This window comes from Eriocheir sinensis, chromosome 24, assembly GCF_024679095.1.
Source record: "Eriocheir sinensis breed Jianghai 21 chromosome 24, ASM2467909v1, whole genome shotgun sequence".
Taxonomy (NCBI): Eukaryota; Metazoa; Arthropoda; class Malacostraca; order Decapoda; family Varunidae; genus Eriocheir; species Eriocheir sinensis.
In genome coordinates, this window is record NC_066532.1 from 15,932,982 (window position 1) to 15,950,151 (window position 17,170).

Here is a 17,170-nt window from a genome sequence, read left to right on the forward strand (position 1 = left end):
GCCAAATTAGCCTCATAACTTATTAAATACAAATACAATCGTTAAAATATCTGGCAAATATCCACAACACACACTAACCAAACACTACATTCACACCCCACACATCACCTCCAGTCATAGCATATATATATACCAACATTTTATACTTACGCTGCACATTATTAACATTTCTCATGCATTCCTTTATTATTAAGATACAAACATACATTGGTGATATCTGTTCCAAGGATATACACATACAAAAACAATCTCTTGTAGCCTGAGACTTATAAACTTAAATACTACAACTTCACAATACAACAAAAATTTCTGCATTCACACGGTTCGTTGGTAGTATTTTAGGCATTGGACAAGTGATTCAAGGAGCAGAGATTCAGACCAGTTGTGGGTATAAAATCAACAGAAAACAGAGACTTATAACATATTTACCTGCTCTCAAATCCTTGGTAGCGTTTTGAGCATAAGACAGGCATTCAAGGAGCACAGATTCAGACCAGTTGTAGCAATAAAATCAACAGAAAACAGAGACTTATAATATATTTACCTGCTCTCAAATCCTTGGTAGCGTTTTGAGCATAAGACAGGCATTCAAGGAGCAGAGATTCAGACCAGTTGTAGCAATAAAATCAACAGAAAACAGAGACTTATAATATATTTACCTGCTCTCAAATCCTTGGTAGCGTTTTGAGCATAAGACAGGCATTCAAGGAGCACAGATTCAGACCAGTTGTGGGTATAAAATAAACAGAAAACAGAGACTTATAACATATTTACTTGCTCTCAAATCCTTGGTAGCGTTTTGAGCATAAGACAGGCATTCAAGGAGCACAGATTCAGACCAGTTGTAGGTATAAAATCAACAGAAAACAGACTTATAACATATTTACTTGCTCTCAAATCCTTGGTAGCGTTTTCTTTCACCTTTCTAAGCACAAACTCGAACAAAAATAGCTATCCCTTATGCCTCCTTCCCTCCAGACCACCGTTGCCAGATTGTCGTACTCAGAGCATAGTATTTACCTGTTTCCGACGCCTAACTATTGCCAAGAAACATCAGGATCTAACTCTCTTAACGATAACTATAAATTACTTTCGTTATTGGAGCCCAGAAGACAGTTTGGGCGAGGAAGTCGGGAAATATAATCGGCTGAGTACGACAACCTGGCAACGTTGGTCCAAACACCGCATTTAGCTTGTAGATGAGACCGTAGCTGTTTGCTTTACGTTACTGGCATTCAAGGAGCTTAGATTTATACCAGTTGTACTTATCAAAAAAACAAAAACAAACAGCCTTATAAACAGATCTACCTACTTTCTCAACCTCAAACATTACGACAACATAAATATCAGCTTTCACAAATTCATTTTAGCATTGAGATAAGCCTTCAAGGACCCAAATTTTGTAACAGTTCTCAAAAAGGAAAAATATCAGCCTTCACAAACACTTTTAGCATTGAGATAAGCCTTCAAGGACCCAAAATTCATAACAGTTCTCAAATAACAGAAATATCAGCCTTCACAAACACTTTTAGCATTGAGATAAGCCTTCAAGGACCCAAAATTCATAACAGTTCTCAAATAACAGAAATATCAGCCTTCACAAACACTTTTAGCATTGAGATAAGCCTTCAAGGACCCTAAATTCATAACAGTTCTCAAATAGGAAATAACAAAAATATCAGCTTTCACAAACACTTTTAGCATTGAGATAAGCCTTCAAGGACCCAAAATTCATAACAGTTCTCAAATAACAGAAATATCAGCCTTCACAAACACTTTTAGCATTGAGATAAGCCTTCAAGGACCCAAAATTTCATAACAGTTCTCAAATAACAGAAATATCAGCCTTCACAAACACTTTTAGCATTGAGATAAGCCTTCAAGGACCCAAAATTCATAACAGTTCTCAAATAGCAGAAATATCAGCCTTCACAAACACTTTTAGCATTGAGATAAGCCTTCAAGGACCCAAAATCCGTAACAGTTCTCAAATAGAAAAAATATCAGCCTTCACAAACACTTTTAGCATTGAGATAAGCCTTCAAGGATCCAAAATCCGTAACAGTTCTCAAATAACAGAAATATCAGCCTTCACAAACCCTTTTAGCATTGAGATAAGCCTTCAAGGACCCTAAATCCATAACAGTTCTCAAATAGAAAAAATATCAGCCTTCACAAACACTTTTAGCATTGAGATAAGCCTTCAAGGACCCAAAATTCATAACAGTTCTCAAATAACAGAAATATCAGCTTTCACAAACACTTTTAGCATTGAGATAAGCCTTCAAGGACCCAAAATTTCATAACAGTTCTCAAATAACAGAAATATCAGCCTTCACAAACACTTTTAGCATTCAGATAAGCCTTCAAGGACCCAAAATTCATAACAGTTCTCAAATAACAGAAATATCAGCCTTCACAAACACTTTTAGCATTGAGATAAGCCTTCAAGGACCCAAATTTTGTAACAGTCCTCAAATAGGAAAAATATCAGCCTTCACAAACACTTTTAGCATTGAGATAAGCCTTCAAGGACCCTAAATTCGTAACAGTTCTCAAATAGGAAATAACAAAAATATCAGCTTTCACAAACACTTTTAGCATTGAGATAAGCCTTCAAGGACCCAAAATTCGTAACAGTTCTCAAATAGCAGAAATATCAGCCTTCACAAACACTTTTAGCATTGAGATAAGCCTTCAAGGACCCAAAATTCGTAACAGTTCTCAAATAGCAGAAATATCATCCTTCACAAACACTTTTAGCATTGAGATAAGCCTTCAAGGACCCAAAATTCGTAACAGTTCTCAAATATCAGAAATATCATCCTTCTCAAACTCCATTTAGCATTCAGATAAGCCTTCAAGGACCCAAAATTTCATAACAGTTCTCAAATAGGAAATAGCAGAAATATCAGCCTTCACAAACTACTTTTAGCATTGAGATAAGCCTTCAAGGACCCAAAATTCGTAACAATTCTCAAATAGCAGATCTAGCGAGGAGGATTCATCTTTCTGTGCCGACCCTAATGTGCTGTTGTGTGCCGCAGGTGACGAGGACCAGCCAGACCTTGAGCACCGGACCCGCAAAAGGTGAGTCACGTAACGGCTAACGGTCGCGCGAGTGAGTCATCGTATTCAGAGAGTCAGGGATGGACGTTAAGTTTTATCATCTGAATTAACGAGAATTAACGGAAGGGAAAACGCTACTGTCTCTCTCTCCCTTTTTTTTTTTCTCTTTTTTTCCTTTTTCATTCATTATTATCTGTTGTTGTTTTTTGGTCATTTTGTAGCTCAGTTTTTTATTTTTATTTATTTATTTATTTATTTATTTTTTTATTTTTTTCGATATCTAAGCAAATGGCCAGCGGGCTTTTTTTTTTTTTTTTTTTTTCATATTTGTTTCCTTTTTTTATGCCGTTGAACTGACTCCTTTGCTGTAAAAAATAATTATAATAAAAAAAAAAAAACATTGCTCTCCTCGCTCTAAGTTAACAAGGATTGGCATTAGTTTCCCTCGTCTTAATTTCCCTCTCTGTATATGTTAAAGTTTGTATGTTGTTAATTGTTTCTATACGCCTTTGCTTGAAATAAAAGCACTATTATTATTATTATTATTATTATTATTATTATTATTATTATTATTATTATTATTATTATTATTATTATTATTATTACCTCATCTCAAAGAACACAAATAAACACTGTAATCCGAGCCCTAACCAGCGTCTCCCTTCGTCCAGGCGCTCGTACAAGAACAGGCGACATAACACAGCCGAGGACCCAGCCTGGCGGCGTCACCTTGGCAGCGAGCACAACCTGCAGTCCTTCCTGGCCACCACTTCCACCCCCACCACCGAGGAGGAGGCCATGAACCTTGCCGAGCACGACCTGGATGTCATGACCAGTGAGTACCGTATTGCTTGCCCCATAAGACGCACTGGGCTCTAAGATGGAAATGTCAGTAGTTAGTTATCTACTACATTTAATTTTTTCCCCCTTGTTCCGCTGTAGACATGTAGTAGTGGAAATGTAGATGCCTTTGGATGTAGCCTGACCATGAGAGAGGTAGAAAGTAGAGCTTGTAGTGCTTGTTGGGAAGTAAATAGCCTATATGTTGATGTAAGGGATTGCCGAGCTTGTGTGTTAGTTGAAGGACCTGTCTAGTAGTGGAATTGTAGAAGCTTATGGATGTAGCCTGACCATGAGAAGTAGAAAGTAGTGCTTGTAGTGCTTGTGGGGGAGTAAATATAAGTTGACGTAAGGGTTTGACGAGCTTGTCTGTTAGTTGAAGGACCTGGCGGGGAAGAGGCAGAAGGGAAAGTCATTTTTTTCTAAGGGATTTTCAAGCTTGTGTGTTAGTTGAAGGACCTGGCAGAGAAGAGGTAGAAGGAACAGTCTTTTTTTTTCTAAGGGATTTCCAAGCTTGTGTGTTAGTTGAAGGACCTGGCGGGGAAGAGGCAGAAGGGAGAGTCATTTTTTTCTAAGGGATTGGCAAGCTTGTGTGTTAGTTGAAGGACCTGGCAGAGAGGAGGCAGAAGGAATAGTCTTTTTTTTTTTAAGGGATTGGCAAGCTTGTGTGTTAGTTGAAGGACCTGGCAGAGAAGAGGTAGAAGGAATAGTCTTTTTTTTTAAGGGATTGGCAAGCTTGTGTGTTAGTTGAAGGACCTGGCGGGGAAGAGGTAGAAGGGAGAGTCATTTTTTTTAAGGGATTTCCAAGCTTATGTGTTAGTTGAAGGAGCCGGCAGAGAGGAGGCAGAAGGGAGAGTCATTTTTTTTAAGGGATTTCCAAGCTTGTGTGTTAGTTGAAGGACCTGGCAGAGAGGAGGCAGAAGGGAGAGTCATTCTTTTCTAAGGGATTGGCAAGCTTGTGTGTTAGTTGAAGGACCTGGCAGAGAGGAGGCAGAAGGGAGAGTCATTCTTTTCTAAGGGATTTCCAAGCTTGTGTGTTAGTTGAAGGACCTGGCAGAGAGGAGGCAGAAGGGAGAGTCATTCTTTTCTAAGGGATTTCCAAGCTTATGTGTTAGTTGAAGGAGCCGGCAGAGAGGAGGCAGAAGGGATAGTCATATTTTTTAAGGGATTTCCAAGCGTGTGTGTTAGTTGAAGGACCTGGCGGGGAAGAGGCAGAAGGGAGAGTCATATTTTTTAAGGGATTTCCAAGCTTGTGTGTTAGTTGAAGGACCTGGCGGGGAAGAGGCAGAAGGAATAGTCTTTTTTTTTTTTAAGGGATTTCCAAGCTTGTGTGTTAGTTGAAGGACCTGGCAGAGAGGAGGCAGAAGGGAGAGTCATTCTTTTCTAAGGGATTGGCAAGCTTGTGTGTTAGTTGAAGGACCTGGCAGAGAGGAGGCAGAAGGGAGAGTCATTCTTTTCTAAGGGATTTCCAAGCTTGTGTGTTAGTTGAAGGACCTGGCAGAAAGGAGGCAGAAGGGAGAGTCATTCTTTTCTAAGGGATTGGCAAGCTTGTGTGTTAGTTTAAGGACCTGGCGGGGAAGAGGTAGAAGGGAGAGTCATTTTTTTCTAAGGGATTTCCAAGCTTGTGTGTTAGTTGAAGGACCTGGCAGAGAGGAGGCAGAAGGGATAGTCATATTTTTCTAGTTTGTACTGGGAAAGACAGGTTACACATTGCAGGAGGAACAAGGTACAAGCTGCAAGGGAAAAGGAGTCTTGGACCTTGTATTTGGTGTGCCGAGGGTTGTCTTTCCCTTGCAAGTTGCGTATATATGTTCTGTGATGCGTAGACTAGCCTGCCTTTCCCTGTCTCTGTCCAAATCCCCTATGCAAGAGTTAACCGTCATCTTCATTCTTTCATCCCTTCTGCTGGTAAACTCTGGGACAGTCCTCGTTTGTCTATCTCACCTTTCTCAGTACAAACTCAAACAAAAATAGCTCTCCCTTATGCCTCCTCCCCTACAGTGTCCAAATCCCCTATGCGAGAGTTAACCATCATCTCCATTCTTTCATCCCTTCTGCTGGTAAACTCTGGGACAGTCCTCGTTTGTCTATCTCACCTTTCTCAGTACAAACTCAAACAAAAATAGCTCTCCCTTATGCCTCCTCCCCTACAGTGTCCAAATCCCCTATGCAAGAGTTAACCATCATCTTCATTCTTTCATCCCTTCTGCTGGTAAACTCTGGGACAGTCCTCGCTTGTCTGTTTCACCTTTCTCAGTACAAACTAGAAAAAAATGTCTCTCCCTTATGCCTCCTCCCTACACTGTCCAAATCCCCTATGCAAGAGTTAACCATCATCTCCATTCTTTCATCCCTTCTGCTGGTAAACTCTGGGACAGTCCTCGCTTGTCTGTTTCACCTTTCTCAGTACAAACTCGAACAAATGGCTCTCCCTTACCTCACTGTCCTAATCCCCAATGCAAGAGTTAACCATCATCTCCATCCTTTCATCCCTTCTGCTGGTAAACTCTAGGACAGTCCTCGCTTGTCTGTTTCACCTTTCTCAGTACAAACTAGAAAAAAATGTCTCTCCCTTATGCCTCCTCCCTACGCTGTCCAAATCCCCTATGCAAGAGTTAACCAGCATCTCCATTCTTTCATCCCTTCTGCTGGTAAACTCTGGGACAGTCCTTGTTAGTCTGTTTCACCTTTCTCAGTGCAAACTCGAACAAATGGCTCTCCCTTACCTCACTGTCCAAATCCCCTATGCAAGAGTTAACCATCATCTCCATCCTTTCATCCCTTCTGCTGGTAAACTCTGGGACAGTCCTTGTTAGTCTGTTTCACCTTTCTCAGTGCAAACTCGAACAAATGGCTCTCCCTTACCTCACTGTCCAAATCCCCTATGCAAGAGTTAACCAGCATCTCCATTCTTTCATCCCTTCTGCTGGTAAACTCTGGGACAGTCCTTGCTTGTCTATCTCACCTTTCTCAGTACAAACTCGAACAAATGGCTCTCCCTTACCTCACTGTCCAAATCCCCTATGCAAGAGTTAACCGTCATCTCCATTCTTTCATCCCTTCTGCTGGTAAACTCTGGGACAGTCCTCGTTTGTCTATCTCACCTTTCTCAGTACAAACTCGAACAAAAATAGCTCTCCCTTATGCCTCCTCCCCTACACTGTCCAAATCCCCTATGCAAGAGTTAACCATCATCTCCATTCTTTCATCCCTTCTGCTGGTAAACTCTGGGACAGTCCTCATTTGTCTATCTCACCTTTCTCAGTACAAACTAGAAAAAAATGGCTCTCCCTTACCTGACCGCTACACTGTCCAAATCCCCTATGCAAGAGTTAACCATCATCTCCATTCTTTCATCCCTTCTGCTGGTAAACTCTGGGACAGTCCTCGTTTGTCTATCTCACCTTTCTCAGTACAAACTCAAACAAAAATGTCTCTCCCTTATGCCTCCTCCCCTACACTGTCTAAATCCCCTATGCAAGAGTTAACCATCATCTCCATTCTTTCATCCCTTCTGCTGGTAACTCTGGGACAGTCCTCGTTTGTCTATCTCACCTTTCTCAGTACAAACTCAAACAAAAATAGCTCTCCCTTATGCCTCCTTCCCTCCAGACACCTCATTTAGTTTGTAGATGAGACCGTACCTGCTTGCTTTACGTGTCACCTCCCTGTTGTCTTTGCACTCTGCTTATCCTCTGCTTATATGTCCGTCTATGTGCTTGCAGCTACGTTTCTGTTTTGGCTGGGCCCGTTGGCCGTGTAGCCGCAGCCCAGAGTGGCGGGACAGCCTGCCAGACACCAAGACACTGTTCGTTGCCGCGCCAAAATCTTTCCCTTGGCCGCTGAACACTGCTTTGTGCCCTCTATATCACGGCTTGTCAACGCACCGCACTCCTTCTCTCACGCTAACAGATATATGCCATGTAATATTATGCACCAATACTCTTTACAGATAATAAAGAAATTGAACCCAACATTGATATTTGAATACACAGAGAACCCAACATTTTGACACAAGAACCCAACATTGACATTTGAATTCACAGAGAACCCAACATTTTGACACACAAGAACCCAGCAGTGATGAAACACAAATGAAGAACCAGACATTTATATACAGACAAGAACTGAACATTTTAACACACACACACACACACACACACACACACACACACACACACACACATATAAAACATTGATCTTTAAACATATACAAAGACCCAGCATTGGACATTTAAACGCAAACACACGGCCGGAACATTGAACTTTTAAACACACACACAAACAACGCAACATTTCAACACACACACACACACACACACACACACACACACACACACACACACACACACACACACACACACACACACACACACACACACACACAGCACCACCATTTCCCACACCAGCCTGAGTCTCTGCACGCCTCTATCCATGTCGTCCGCGAGCTATAGACTGTATGGAGAGTTACCGAATGTGTGTGTGTGTGTAGCTGCATGGACCTTTCTGTCACCCCTATCCTTGCTTATGTAGTGTATATCTATGTGGTCCTATGTAGCTGTATGTGGTATGTGTCGTCCTTCTGCTAAAGCCTGTATCGAAAGGTATGTGTATTTGTACGCTTAGCTGCATGTCCCCCCTCCCCTTTTCCTTACCTCCATTCTTGCCTGTAAAGTCATCCAGTGATAGTTTTACACGGCTTCTACACCTTCAGCGGGAAGAGTCAGCCATGGAAACCCGGTTAGTTTTCTCCGTAGTCTTGGGGAATGGTAGGAGGAAGAGGAGGAGGAGAGAATGATGAAGAAGAGGAGGAGGAGTATTATTAGTGTGGTCGAGGAGAGATAAAAGGAACTTGTATGTTTAATAATATGGACTAACCTAACCTAACCTAACCTAACCTATGCCTTCATAAGACTGAATGAAGAGTTGTCGAATACACTGTTTACCTGCATGTCCCCCGCCTAACCTAACCTAACCTAACCTAACCTAACCTAACTTATGCCTTCTAAAGACTGAATGAAGAGCTGTCGACTACACTGTTTACCTGCATGTCCCCCGCCTAACCTAACCTAACCTAACCTATGCCTTCTTAAGACTGAATGAAGAATTATTGACTACACTGTTTACCTGCATGTCCCCCGCCTAACCTAACCTAACCTAACCTAATCAATGCCTCCTAAAGACTGAATGAAGAGCTATCGACTACACCATTTACCTGCATGGCCCCCGCCTAACCTAACCTAACCTAACCTTACCAATGCCTCTTAAAGACTGAATGAAGAGCTATCGACTATACTATTTAACTGCATGTCCCCCGCCTAACCTAACCTAACCTAACCTAACCTTTGCCTCCTAAAGACTGAATGAAGAGCTATCGACTACACTATTTAACTGCATGTCCCCCGCCTAACCTAACCTAACCTAACCTAACCTAACCAATGCCTCCTAAAGACTAAACTAACTGCATGTCCCCTGCCTCCCCCGCCCCGTTACCCCAACCTTCCTCTCACCCCAGGTCACAGGTTTGAAGACCCCAGTGCCTACCGTCGGCCTAAGGTTCGGGCTCGCTCCTCCGTTGCTTCCATCATCCACGTGAGCGCCAGCGAGGAGAAGTCCGAGATCAGGAAGGCCAAATCTGACCGCCAGCTGCCCATTATGAACATGAAGAAGAGCTATGACCACACGCCACATGAGGTGAGTCTGACGAGGATTGAGTGGGAAGAGGAACAGGAGAGAAAGAGGAGGAGGTTGGAAGAGAAAGTAAATAAATAGAGGAGGAGGAAGAGGAGTGGAATGAGAAAAGGAAGGAGAGGAGGAGGAGAGTTAGAGTTACGCGAGGAAAAGGAGGAGGTAGGGAAGGAGGAAGAGGAGGAAGGGAAAGAGGAAAAGGAGGAGGTAGGGAAGGAGGAGGAGGAGGTAGGGAAGGAGGAAGAGGAGGTAAGGAAGGAGGAGGAGGAGGTAGGGAAGGAGGAAGTGGAGGTAGGGAAGGAGGAAGAGGAGGTAGGGAAGGAGGAAGAGGAGGTAGGGAAGGAGGAGGAGGAGGTAGGGAAGGAGGAAGAGGAGGTAGGGAAGGAGGAAGAGGAGGTAGGGAAGGAGGAGGAGGAGGTAGGGAAGGAGGAAGAGGACATAGGGAAGGAGGAGGAGGAGGTAGGGAAGGAGGAGGAGGAGGTAGGGAAGAAGGAAGAGGAAGTAGGGAAGGAGGAAGAGGAGGTAGGGAAGGAGGAAAAGGAGGAAGGGAAGGAGGAAAAGGAGGAAGTAGGGAAGGAGGAGGAGGAGTTAGGGAAGGAGGAAGAGGATGAGAAAGGTGAAATAGATCGGAAAACAGAGATGGAGGGAGAAGAACAGGGGAGAGAGAAAACAGGAAGGAAAACATAAGAAAACCAGGACAGAAGGGAGAAGAGGAGAAGAGCGAAAATAGAGATGACCACAGGAGGTGAGTCCGACAACTGGACATGAATGGAAATGAAGTGAGGTGAAGATTTGAACCTTATTGTCTTCTTTTTTTTTTTCAGCTTAGGAGACTTCAAACGCACACACACAAAAAAAAAAAAATAATAATAAAAAAAGCCCGCTTCTCGCTGCTCCTAAAAAGAATCCAGAGAGGTGTCCGATAGAGAACCGTGACAGAAACCAGTTTATCTTGTGCTTTGGTGGAGCTGAAGGAGGTGAATTATGGTGCGTTAAACCCTATATTTAATGTCTTGGGTACCGGGGAAATTTAGTATGGTGGCGTAAATACCACTTTAACCCGGTAGCTGCGGGGATCATGTTTCTTAATGGTCCCTCTAAGCGAGAAAAATGAGAAAAAATCATCACTCACACAAACCATTTCATAATATATATCAAAGCATTTGTGATCAGTTTATGTATCATCTATTTTTGGGGGTTTATATCATGGCACAAATTTGACCTGTCGCTGCTACACGGTAAAGCCACAAATTTGGCCCGTCGCTGCTACACGGTAAAGCCACAAATTTGGCCCGTCGCTGCTACACTGTAAAGCCTAAATTTGGCCCATCGCTACACTGTAAAAGCCACAAATTTGGCCCATCGCTGCTACATGGTAAAGCCACAATTTGGCCCATCGCTGCTACACGGTAAAGCCACAAATTTGTCGCTGCTACACTGTAAAGCCACAAATTTGGCCCGTCACTGTTACACGGTAAAGCCACAAATTTGGCCCACTGCTACACGGTAAAGCCACAAATTTGGCCCGTCGCTGCTACACACGGTAAAGCCACAAATTTGGCCCATCACTGCTACACGGTAAAGCCACAAATTTGCACTGTACACGGTTAAGCCACAAATTTGGCCCATCACTGCTACACGGTAAAGCCACAAATTTGGCCCGTCGCTGCTACATGGTAAAGCCACAAATTTGCTAAATGGTAAAGCCACTAATTTGGCCCATCGCTGCTACACGGTAAAGCCGCAAATTTGGCCCGTCGCTGCTACACGGTAAAGCCACAAATTTTTGACCCATCGCTGCTACATGGTAAAGCCACAAATTTGGCATCGCTGGTACATGGTAAAGCCACAAATTTCCGTCACTGCTACACGGTAAAGCCACAAATTTGGCCGTCGCTGCTACACGGTAAAGCCACAAATTTGGCCTGTCGCTGCTACATAGTAAAGTCACAAATTTGGCCTGTCGCTGCTACATGGTAAAGCCAAATTTGGCCCATCGCTACACGGTAAAGCCACAAATTTGGCCTGTCGCGCTACACGGTAAAGCCACAAATTTGGCCCGTCGCTGCTACATGGTAAAGCCACAAATTTGGCCCGTCGCTGCTACACGGTAAAGCCACAAATTTGGCCCGTCGCTGCTACACGGTAAAGCCACAAATTTGGCCCATCGCTGCTACCAGGTTGAGTCTATGCCTACCGGGTTAATGTACTCAGCCGTGGTGGAAGTGAACAATTTGAATATTAGGCCGTGACAAAAGCCTTCAGATACTGCCGCCATTGAGGGGTAACTCAAATCCAGCTGTGTTCCGTCCCGCGCAGGTGTTTGTGGAGTTGGACGAGCTGAAGTACACGGAGGCGGGGCTGCAGTGGAAGGAGACGGCACGCTGGATCAAGTACGAGGAGGACGTGGAATCCGTGGACAACCGCTGGGGGAAGCCGCACTTGGCCTTCCTCAACTTCCACGCTCTCTTCTCCCTGCGCCGAGGACTGGAAGCAGGTCAGTGGAGGGGGACTTTTTCTTTGTTTCTCGCCTCTTAACAATTAAGTTTACATACATACAATTAAGTTTACATGCATACAATTAAGTTTATTTACATACAATTAAGTTTATATACATACAATTAAGTTTACATACATACAATTAAGTTTACATACATACAATTTAGTTTACATACATACAATTAAGTTTACATACATACAATTAAGTTTACATACATACAATTAAGTTTACATACATACAATTAAGTTTACATACATACAATTAAGTTTACATACATACAATTAAGTTTACATACATACAATTAAGTTTACATACATACAATTTAGTTTACATGCATACAATTAAGTTTACATACATACAATTAAGTTTACATACATACAATTTAGTTTACATGCATGCAATTAAGTTTACATACACATAATTAAGTTTACATACATACAATTAAGTTTACATACATTCAATTAAGTTTACATACATTCAATTAAGTTTACATACATACAATTAAGTTTACATACATACAATTAAGTTTACATACATACAATTAAGTTTACATGCATACAATTAAGTTTACATACATACAATTAAGTTTACATGCATACAATTAAGTTTACATACATACAATTAAGTTTACATGCATACAATTAAGTTTACATACATACAATTAAGTTTACATACATACAATTAAGTTTACATACATACAATTAAGTTTACATACATAGAATTTAGTTTTCATTTGGTTAAGTTTACATCTATACAGTTTCCTATGTGCAGACACGAAAACAAATCTATTAAACTCTACCAGAATGCATTTTAAAAGACACTTGGGAAACTCTGATTACAAGAAAAGCATATCAAATCCATAAAAACTAAGTTACTCGTAGGAATTTCCAGTTAAAATATGCAATAAAAATCTTGTGTGTAATTATATGATATGGATTGCAAGCTATTCCTATGTGTGTGTCTACCTTCATGTGAGCACTCTTTGAAGGTAAGTCATGAACAACCTTGGTGCTGTTTTGGCATGTTATCTACCATGTGTTTTCTGTTTTTGTATGTTATCTACCTTCAGTATGTGTTATTCATTGCATTCGATTTCTTTCTAAGTCTCCCCTTCCATTTGATATTTATAGAAAACGAGCACTTTCCATTTCTTTCTGTGTCCCCTCCTATTTGATATCCACAGAAAACGAGTACCTTTTATTTATTTCTCAGTCTACCCTTTCATTTGATATTTATAGAAAACGAGCACCTTCCATTTCTTTCTGTGTCCCCTCCTATTTGATATCCACAGAAAACGAGTACCTTTTATTTATTTCTCAGTCTCTCCTTTCATTTGATATTTATAGAAAACGAGCACCTTCCATTTCTTTCTGTGTCCCCTCCTATTTAATATCCACAGAAAACGAGTACCTTTTATTTATTTCTCAGTCTCCCCTTCCATTTGATATTTATAGAAAACGAGCAGCTTCCATTTCTTTCTGTGTCCCCTCCTATTTAATATCCACAGAAAAACGAGTACTTTTATTTATGTCTAAGTCTCCCCTTCCAGTGTCTATGTATAAACGCTTTCTTTGGATTTCTTTCTAAGTCTTCCCTTCCAATGTCTATAAACGTTTTCTTTGGATTTCTTTCTAAGTCTCCCCTTCCAATGTGTATATATAAACATTTTCTTTGGATTTCTTTCTAAGTCTCCCCTTCCAGTGTCTACGTATAAACGTTTTCTTTGGATTTCTTTCTAAGTCTCCCCTTCCAGTGTATATGTATAAACGTTTTCTTTGGATTTCTTTGAGTGTCCCCTTTTATTGGATGTGCATAGAAAACGTAACACGCAACACAGTCTATTACTTCTCATAGCAAGAAGAGGATTTACATAGATTTACACAGATATTCAGACCACACAGACCCTATGGATGATAGTATGACGTCATAGGAGGAGAAGGAGGAGGAGAGAGGAGACTTGAAAAGGGAATTGGAACCTGTTGTTTGGTTATTTCCTCTTAGATTCTGTTATTCTTGGTGTTAGTGTTCGAATTCACTAACGTCACTCCCTTACGTCATGAAGCGCTAGGGACATCGATGTACCGTACAGCGAAGGTTCTTAGTATGACGTCAGAGGAGAAGAGAGAGAGGAGACTTGGAAAGGGAATTGGAACCTGTTGTTTTGGTTATTTCCTCTTAGATTCGGTTATTCTTGGTGTTAGTGGTGGTATGAATTCTCCAACGTCACTCTCACGGAGGAAGAGAAAGAGGAACAGAAGAAGAAGAGAGAGGAGGAGAAAAAAGACGTTGGTACAGATGATAAGAGAGAAAGAGGAGAGGAAAAAAAAAGAAAAAAAGGAAATAAAGCAGAAAGAGAAGATGAAAACGGGAGGAGATAAGAAGAGGAGAAGGAGGAGGAGGAGAAAAAAGGCGTTGGTACAGATGAAAAGAGAAAGGAGAGAAAAAAAAATAAAAAAGGAAATGAAGCAGAAAGAGAAGACAAAAACAGGAACAAGAGGAAGAAGAAGAAGAGAGAAGGGCATGAAAACAAAAGACTAACGAATCAAAACAAAGAAAAACAAGGACCTCAGACTCACGGCTATATGAACGAGAGGTAGAATTTTAACATACCTCAACAAGACAACGTTTTTACCCTAACATAACTCAATAACAGGTACACCAACGTCACTCCCTTACGTCATGAAGCGCTAGTGACGTCGATGTACCGTATAGCGAAGGTTCTTAGTGTGACGTCAGAGGAGAAGAGAGAGAGGAGACTTGGAAAGGGAATTGGAACCTGTTGTTTTGGTCATTTCCTCTTAGATTCTGTTATTCTTGGTGTTTGTGTTGTTAATGTTCGAATTCATCCACGTCACTTCCTTACGTCATGAAGCGATAGTGACGTTGATGTATAGTGAAGGTTCTTAGTATGACGTCAGAGGTGGAGGAGGAGAGAGAGGAGGCTTGGAAAGGGAATTGGATCCTATGTTGTTATGGTTATTTGACTTATTTCCTCTTAGATTCTGTTATTCTTGGTTTGTGTTGTTATAGCGAAGGTTCTTAGTATGACGTCAGAGGAGGAGGAGGAGAGAGAGGAGGCTTGGAAAGGGAATTGGATCCTTTGTTGTTTAGTAACGCCCTCTTGGATTCTGTTATATTTGTGTTGATAGTGTTGGAATTTTAAGCAGTTAGATGATTCCCCCCTCTTCCCCTTCTTCCCCCTCTTCTTCCTCACCCCTTATCTCCCTCCTCCCCTTTCTCCCTTCCTTTACCTCCCTCACCTTTCTCCCTTTCTTCCTCTCTTTTGCTTCCCTTCTCACACCCCTAAAACCTCTCCCTATCCTCTGTTCCCCCTTCTCCCTTCCTCTCTTCCTCCCCTTTCCTCTCTCCCTCCCCTTTCTTCCTTCCTTTACCTCCCTCACTTCTCCCTTTCTTTCTCTCCTCCCTCCCCTTTTGCCTCCCTTCTCACACCCCTAAAACCTCTCCCTATCCTCTCTTCCTCCCCTTTCCTCTCTCCTCCCTCCCCTTTCTTTCTCAGCTTCTTAACCTCCCTCCTCCCCTCCTTATCTTCCCCTCTTTTCTCCCTCCTCCTTACCTCCCCTCCCCTTTCTCCTCCCTTTCTTTCTCTCCCCTTCCCCCTCTCCTCCCCCCTTCCCCAGTGGCTTGGTTTTCCGCGCATATTCTGTCCAGTATTATCGAGTTCGTCACTGGTTGTAGGTGGAGGTGGAGGAGGAAAAAGTGGAGCTGGTTATTGTGTGTCTGAATGGAAGGAGGAGGTGGAGGAGGGGCGGGTTCAGTAGGAAGAAGCAGAGGAGGATGCGGAGGAGGAGGAGGAGAAATTAAGAGAAACCGGAGGGAGAGAAAAGAAGAAAAATGAGTGGAAACTAAAAATAAGGTAGAAACAGGAGGAAGAGGAGGAGGAGGAGAAGGAGAAGAAGAAGGAAAAGAGAAACAAGAGGAAAAAAAATGAAGATAGGTAGAAAATGAGGGAATAAACAAAGATAGCAACAGAAGAAGGAGAAGGAGGAGGAGGAAGAGAGAGAAAGAAAGGTATAGATAAACAGAAAATGAGGAAAGGAAGAAGCAAAAAAAAAAAAAGCCATCAGCAACAGAAGGAGAATAAGAAGAAAAAGAAGAATGAAGAAAAAGAAGAAGAAGGAGGAGGAGGAGGAGGAAGAGGAAAAAGAGAGAGAAGAAGAAAAAGAAGAAGAAATTGAAGATGAAGAAAAAGAGGAAGGAGGAGGAGGAGGAGGAAGAGGAAAAAGGGGGAAGAGAAGAAGAAGAAAAAGAAAGAGGAGGAGGAGGAGGAGGAGGAGGCGGGGGCGGGGGAGGGTGCAAGAGCTACCAGCAAGTTAGGTCCTCGTGATCGGGACTTCCCCAGCCACACTGAAAAGGTCATCTTGGTCAACAGCCTTTTTTTACCCGTTTTCTTTCTTCCTTCAGCGTCGGGGGAAAGTATTTTATGGGGGGACTCAAGAGAGCGAACCTGGCGCCTTTGATACTAACCGAGGCTGTGAATGAGTGATCTGAAGGATGGCAATGAAGGGAAGGGTTGTGACTCAGGGTAAAGATGATACAAATAGAAGAAGTAGAAGAAAATTAGAAGGAAAAGAAGAAGAAGAGGAGGAAGAGTGTGTCTGAAAGCATTTGCAGGATGAGAACTTGTGAAGGGTTGATGTACGGTTCTGCGATGCGTTTAACACCACACCGAAGACTTAAAAAATAGAAGGAAAAGAAGAAGAAGAGGAGGACGAGTGTGTCTGAAAGCATTGGCAGGATGGGAAGGGTTGATGATAGCGACCTCTAGTGACCTCGTGGATGGTACTGAAGACTTAAATATTAGAAGGAAAAGAAGAAGAAAAAGAGGAGGAGTGTGTGTCTGAAAGCATTGGCAGGATGAGATGGGTTGATGATAGCGACCTCTAGTGACCTCGTGGACGGACCTGCGACCTAACCTAACCTAACCTAACCACACCGAAGACTTAAAAAATAGAAGGAAAAGAAGAAGAAGAAGAAAAGGAGGAAGAGTGTGTCTGAAAGCATTGGCAGGATGAGATGGGTTGATGACAGCGACCTCTAGTGACCTCGTGGACG

At 42.2% G+C, this 17,170-nt stretch overlaps 1 protein-coding gene and 1 long non-coding RNA gene across 17 annotated transcripts in view; one reads left to right on the forward strand and one right to left on the reverse strand.

Annotated features, from left to right (window-relative positions):
- Nucleotides 1-12,150, forward strand: part of LOC127002914 (anion exchange protein 2-like) — a 39,757-nt gene extending 27,607 nt beyond the window's left edge. For all 5 annotated transcript variants that reach the window (XM_050869226.1, XM_050869229.1, XM_050869230.1 and 2 more), the window contains 4 exons: nucleotides 3,048-3,090; nucleotides 3,741-3,904; nucleotides 9,425-9,603; nucleotides 11,917-12,150. In XM_050869226.1, the coding sequence (XP_050725183.1) occupies nucleotides 3,048-3,090; nucleotides 3,741-3,904; nucleotides 9,425-9,603; nucleotides 11,917-12,135 (605 nt within the window). In that variant the 3' untranslated portion in view covers nucleotides 12,136-12,150. The remainder of the gene's footprint in view (nucleotides 1-3,047; nucleotides 3,091-3,740; nucleotides 3,905-9,424; nucleotides 9,604-11,916) is intronic.
- On the reverse strand, nucleotides 3,912-7,625 carry LOC127002917 (uncharacterized). Of its 12 annotated transcripts, XR_007756709.1 has the most exons (8): nucleotides 7,465-7,625; nucleotides 7,206-7,313; nucleotides 6,875-6,913; nucleotides 6,636-6,735; nucleotides 5,552-6,346; nucleotides 5,256-5,403; nucleotides 4,812-5,179; nucleotides 4,321-4,517 (listed from the first exon to the last, which is right to left on the reverse strand). It is a non-coding gene; the product is annotated as an uncharacterized LOC127002917 (long non-coding RNA). The 12 variants fall into 12 exon arrangements; XR_007756713.1 differs by lacking the exons at nucleotides 7,206-7,313; nucleotides 7,465-7,625 and having other exon boundaries at nucleotides 4,812-4,959; nucleotides 5,107-5,179; nucleotides 6,875-7,185; XR_007756717.1 differs by lacking the exons at nucleotides 4,321-4,517; nucleotides 7,206-7,313; nucleotides 7,465-7,625 and adding an exon at nucleotides 3,912-4,294 and having other exon boundaries at nucleotides 4,812-4,885; nucleotides 6,875-7,185.
- Nucleotides 12,151-17,170: the final 5,020 nt, after the last annotated feature.